A 6,135-nucleotide genomic window follows, 5' to 3' on the forward strand; every position below is an offset into this window, starting at 1 on the left:
TATCAACAATACGAGATTCAGCATAAAAGTTCTAATTTGAAAAGGAAAGAGGCTCCCTCTAACCTTTAGTATTGCCAAGAGAAAATTTTCACTAGTCACGGCCCCAAATGTTTTCTGGAATAATTTCATAATCAGATAGTTGTATTTATTACAGAATTAAATTGGGTCAGAACCCTTTCCTGAACACACAAACACGGATAATCCTTTTTTAAAGAAAGTGAAATCCAAATAAATTTCGCTGTACAGTAATTATAAATCAACATAAGGTACAGAGAAAATTTCTGAAGCTATCTCGATAATTCGCCAAGCAAAAAAATATAGTTTGTACCAACGAGGGCACGGACGAAATAGAGGCAAGCAAGCATTAGCACCTTATTTGAGTAGCTAGTCTGCCTGTGATTCCTTAAGTGCGTAAAGTAAAATATAGAAATGCAAAATCCAAATTGATATTTAACTGACCAATCTACTGGCATGCAAAATTATGAACATTCAGAATGTTGATGAACACAAATAATCTACCCAGCATCCATTCAAGACTTTAATGAATAATGTGATGAGCTGAGCTGAGCAGAACACAAAACACTAATCAAGCCAACACAATCAGTACCCCTTGATAAACATCACACAATCCGATAGTCACCACAATCACATATTTCACAAAATGGAAATACAACTCGCCAACAAAATTAGCAATAAACAGGAACCGGAGATTTCATAACTGTATTGCAGCCTTGGTAAACTGACTCCTAGCAGTTACTAAACTGATTCCTTCTGTTGCCCCTCTCTAACAGTCTATTTTCTGTACAGAAATATACAAACGCTAACAGCCTTAGTGGTGTTTGTGAGTGACGTGAAGGCGTAACTCAAAGAAAATCCCACACTGGTATCGATGATTCACCCTGATCGCTGTTCTCAAGGTCGATTTGGGGATTCGTCCCCATAAATTGCAACACATGCATGTCACCGGGATAGGCCTGCAGGAGTGTGCAATCACTTCAGTAACTATGGCAACGGTATGGACAATACGACTGCAAATACCGTACAGTCCAGACTCCAGATCTAAAGCTATTACTTCATTAAGTGGAGAAGAGGGTCAAGTCTGTCAAAAGGGCATCAAGCATGAGTTTCTCTGTACAAGCATTGATTGTAAATAACTCACTTGAGTTAGTTGACCATTCCCGGGAAATGGCTGCTGTTGTAGGGTAGGAACTGTGGAAGCCTGCATGCCACAAGAACCTGAGAAACCGTGTTGTTAACTAATCAACATGACCACAAATTATTATCAAGAGATGAACACGGACCTGACCAAACTGGTTCAAATCGTCATGAAGGTTGTGTGAGGTACTAAGACTAAAGTTGTGGCCAAGCACATAATGTCCCTGCACAAAGAAGGGAGAAGCAAAATAAACAGTAACTCCACATTCACAAGGACCACAGTAAAATACTAGGCATCATGTATTGATGTTGAAAAACTCACATGCATTAGTTGATCTGGGAGGAACTGATCCGTAGCAGTCCTTGGCACTGTTTGCATACTGTCAGGTGTAATGGTCAGTTCCCCATCCCTTGGTCCAGCCGCTGCTTCATCACAAGGGCCTATGTTCACAGCATGCAAAGAAAATGTGTAAATTTACTCTTACAGGTATTAATTTGGAACGGAGGGAGTATAAATAAACTGTGAAGACACCTTTTCTTCGTTTCTGCCTTTTATTGGTCTCTAGACCATTTCCACGACGAGCTACTTCACTCTTCTTCTTTCCGATAGATTTCTGAGCTTCATTGCTATTACCAAGAGGATAATCATTCTGATCCATATGAGTTAATTGAGCCCTAATGGAATGGACAATAGATGATTTATCAGCCAGTGTAGATTGCAAAGTACGTTCAACTCCTTCTATAAGTTGATCCGACTGGCTTGCCACCAGTGCAAATGCCTCGCCGTTTGCGGCAGCCTTAGTAGAAATCTTATAGAACAAACGACAAAGAGCTGCATAACGCTCTGGAACAGATGATCTTGTATCACTGCCAAAATTAAATCGATTGATTTCACCAATAATCCCCAACTTTGCATCTTTACTCCATCTCTTAAGAAAATATTGTGGGGGGGTCTCTTTAACATTCCTCAATTCATATACCTTTAGTATATGGCAGCATAAAATTCCAGCAGTTTCAAATTTTTTACAAGTACATGCAGCTGTGCCATCTGATGAGTCGAACTGCACAAGTAGTTCTTTAGTTTTGCTTTTAGCTGTAACCATATACTTAGAAAGAGAGCCAAACTCACCACAACCGTAAACCATACAGTCCATGCATTGTTCATACTCTTTCCTAAACAACTCAAAGTTTATTGGTGTATACCAATTTGCAGCCTGCCAGAGCAGTGGCACAGGTGCTCTTGGTGCCCCTTGACGGGCTTGGTAATCAGCTTGTATCTCTTCTTGCCTCCTCTTCTCAAATGAACTTCCAAAATACTTCAAAAAAGGGGATAGCTCTTTCTCGCAACCCAAGTATTCTTTGATCCAGATGCCAAAGGTTTCTGCTCGTAGCATGTTTTTAATGTCCCCGGAGAATGTATGCCGGACATATGGCAAGGCCCAATTTTCTCGATCTCCATAAAGCTCATTTAAAAATTTGTTTTCTTTAAGGTTGTATTTCTCGATTATCATATTCCATGTGTCAAGGAATTCTTGCTCATCCTCGATGTCAAGTACACAGTAGCTAAAATCATGTGTGAATTCTTCTGAAATACTGAAAGCATGTGCTAAGGACTTAACTGCGTTCTGGTATATTTGCCACACACAAGAACTGTGAGCTGTACCAGGCCAAGTGAGACCTAGTGCTTCCTTCAAATTAGCAGATCGATCTGTCAAAATTGTCTTCGGCTGTTTCCCACACATGGCACTCTTAAAGGTCTCAAGAAGCCACTTGAACGATGCAGCGGTTTCATCATACAGGAAAGCAGCACCAAATATGACCATTTGCCTGTGATGGTTCATACCTACAAATAAAGCTAGTGGCCTGCTGTAGCCATTCACTTTGTAGGTCATGTCAAAGCAGATCACATCACTGAAATAATGATAGTCCAAGATTGATTTTGCATCAGCCCAGAAGACATTAGCAGCTTTGTCACTTTCATCCACCTGGATGGCATAGTAAAAAGATGGATTCTCACTCTTCATACTTCGAAAATAATCCGTAAGAGCTCTGAAATCCCCTGGGTCCATATCTTTCGTAGACTTGGTCCGAAGGTAATTCTTGTAGCCTGGAGGGATGTTGATGGCATTTCCATTTCCAGATTGAGCCTTGGAAAACACTCTTTGCGACTTGAGCATCCCAATATCAAATGGACCGGCAAGCTGGTGATTGTGATCCTGAACGAACTCAGTCACTCGGTATTTTCCACTGGATGTTACTTTGACAGATAACCGTGCAGGGCAACCCGTCCTCGTCTCTGGGCCCGGTCTCCTGGCCTGATTCTTTGAGCGAAAGCCCTCTCTGGAACAGACATAAAACCTTGATCTGGTGCCACTTTTCGCTGTTTTATCCCACAATCCTCTTCGAACACTAAATCCCACATCTCCTGCGTAACTAACATAATACTTGTATGCTTTCTCTTCATTCTCGAAAACCATTCCAACTATAGGTACTCCCCCGGCGTTCGCGACAACTTCTGATGGCAAATCTGGCTCCTCTTCCTCTGCCTTCTCTTCAGGTTTATCTGCAGTCTGCAAGAAGCACGTGCATTTATATAATCTGATCTTTGTATAACCATTGAAGTCATGCAACTCACATACTTCCTACTCTAGAAACTCGACCACAAACGCAAAAACTCATCATTGCAAAGTCTGTAGTTTATCGGCGCGACCTAGCATCGATTAACACTTGCTGAACTTCGATGACGGCAAAGCAGAGCGCATCACTATATTACCCTGCCAGCCCACTGCAGCAATGTGCAATCCCAGAAATGTGGAGACGAAAATTACAGGCTGTACCTGCGCCTCCTCCTCCTTGCTGAGGAACTTCCCTCCGGCACCTCTCCGGCGCCGCTCCGCCAGGGCCTGTCTCGAAGGCACCTTGGCGGCGGCGCGGTTGACGCCCAGGCGGCCGCCCCGCTTCTGCATGTAGCGGGTGATGACGTCGCGGCGCTCCTCGTGCGTGTAGCGGGAGACGCGGACGCCCAGCTCCCGGAGCAGCCGCGAGGGCTGAAGCGAGGCGGACCCGGAGGGCCCGCACCCCTTGTTCTCCCTGGCGGCGGGAGCCTCTGCGGTGGCGGGCTTGGGCTGGTTCTTGGGGGCGGCGCAGGCGCGGCGCTTCCTGGGAGTGGAGGAGAGGCCCAGGTAGGTGCGCACGATGTGGGAGGTGCGGGGCGTCGGGTGGTGTGGTTGGCCCGGCGCTGAAGAGGACGCGGCGGGTTCGCCGGCGGCGGCCGGGTCGCCGGAGCTGGTGGCCATGGTGTGAGATCGGAAGGGTGGGGAAACGGTGCTGGGCGAGCAGGACACGGCGGGATAGTAGACAGGAGAGTGTATGACATGTGGACCCAGATTTCAGTGTTGCTGGGAGCCTACTAGACCTGGGCAACGGCCCAGGCCGGAATTCGGGCCGGGCTTAAAAAAGACCGCCGGTAAAAAGTCATGCCTGAGCCCGGCCCGGCCTGACCTTCGGGCCTGTAACTTAAGCTTGAACCTAGCCCGAACGAGCAAAAAGCCTGGCCCGACCCGAGAAGCCCGGCCCGACCAGCCTAAAATGCGCAAAAATGAAGCCTGAGCCTGGCCCGGCCCGACGTTCGGGCTCAGATTTTAGGCCCGAGTTCGGCCCGAAGTGCAAGCTCGACCTGGCCCGGCTCGGGATTTTCGAGCCGGGTCGGGCCGTCCTGGCTAGGCTGCCCATGCCCAGCTGTACTGGGAGGTCGGCACTGCCGGAAGGAAAAGAGTAGTAGGTCATAGCACATATTGAATTATTAGAACTTAAAACATTCTTCTGAAAGTGATTTGTATACTTTGTTGCGACCATCCCTCATAGGTTGCCCGCGATAGATAAGTTGTGGGAACTGCGAGTGTATTTGATGGTGGCGCCTCGATTGGACTCGGACAAGGAGAACGCCACGTAGAGCCAGATCATGGCCTACCTATGGTCCATCTCCATTCGTCCCATCGCCCCCTCCCCTTGGGTGATTGGGGTGTCCCCATCCTCCAAGGTCATAGCCTTTTGCACCCCCTACCCCACTGCTGCCATTTGCGGGTAGTGCGCGGGCTTTGCTTTCCTCCCGCACTAGGAGGCCTTGAAGGGGTGTTCCTCGACCTAGCGGCGGTGTTGCATGGTGGTGTAGGTCCTGGTAGGCGCAGATCCGGCTGTGGCGGTGTAACATCCCAAAATTTTAAAACAAAGAAGAAAATGAATTTCACTTTTCCAAAATTTGGAACCAACAAAAACTTTTATTAAATTAAGTTTGATGCATAGTGACCATACTTATATGTTGTGTTATTGCCATGATTGATTGTTGAAGTATTTTGAAATGATCTAAAACCCTAAACCATACTCTCCTTTTTACCCTCCAAGGTAAACCAAATAAAAAGAAATCAAATTAAAAGGAAAAGGCCTATGTAAACCCATAGCCATTCTTGCAAATAATAACCTACACCATGTTCTACCTTGCTAGATGATTTGAAATACCTCAACAAACCCAACCTATCATCTACCAACTAAATTTAAGGTGAAATAAAAAGAAAACAAAAATATACATAGAGACATATGTGGCACATAGCCATAATGGCAATTCTTGACCTATGCCCTCATACCTTACCCAAATGGTTTGGAACCATCACTAAACCCCATCTAACCCTAAATGGACCCTAGACCATGCCCAAGTAAAGCAAGTGGAACCAAATAGAAGAATAAGGAAAATTGCAAAAACCCTCACATACACATATGGCCATTTTTGCAAATCCTCAACCTAGACCATTTTGGCTTGCACCATTCATTGGAGATGGTTTCTAAACACATATTAACACTTTTGGAATCAAAGAAACTCAAATCAAATCAAATTTGAAATCAAAATGAGCTCACATGCACTAATGGTCAAAATTGACAATTTTAACCTGATGCCCACTTTGAGCCTCTGTTTTGGAAAATTTTGAA

General features: G+C 45.4%; 1 protein-coding gene across 2 annotated transcripts; it reads right to left on the reverse strand.

The window, feature by feature from the left end:
- Positions 1-583: 583 nt before the first annotated feature.
- Positions 584-4,520, reverse strand: LOC127346024 (protein FAR1-RELATED SEQUENCE 5). Of its 2 annotated transcripts, none has more exons than XM_051372556.1 (6): positions 3,993-4,520; positions 1,688-3,725; positions 1,478-1,596; positions 1,302-1,379; positions 1,160-1,236; positions 584-974 (listed from the first exon to the last, which is right to left on the reverse strand). In XM_051372556.1, exons 1-5 carry the CDS (start codon positions 4,449-4,451, stop codon positions 1,165-1,167), a joined length of 2,766 nt encoding a protein of 921 aa, XP_051228516.1. In that variant the 5' UTR covers positions 4,452-4,520; the 3' UTR covers positions 584-974; positions 1,160-1,164. The 2 variants fall into 2 exon arrangements, with proteins under 2 accessions (XP_051228516.1, XP_051228515.1); XM_051372555.1 differs by having other exon boundaries at positions 1,160-1,219; positions 3,993-4,518.
- Positions 4,521-6,135: the final 1,615 nt, after the last annotated feature.

The sequence above is a fragment of the Lolium perenne genome, chromosome 3, assembly GCF_019359855.2.
Source record: "Lolium perenne isolate Kyuss_39 chromosome 3, Kyuss_2.0, whole genome shotgun sequence".
NCBI classification, from domain to species: Eukaryota; Viridiplantae; Streptophyta; class Magnoliopsida; order Poales; family Poaceae; genus Lolium; species Lolium perenne.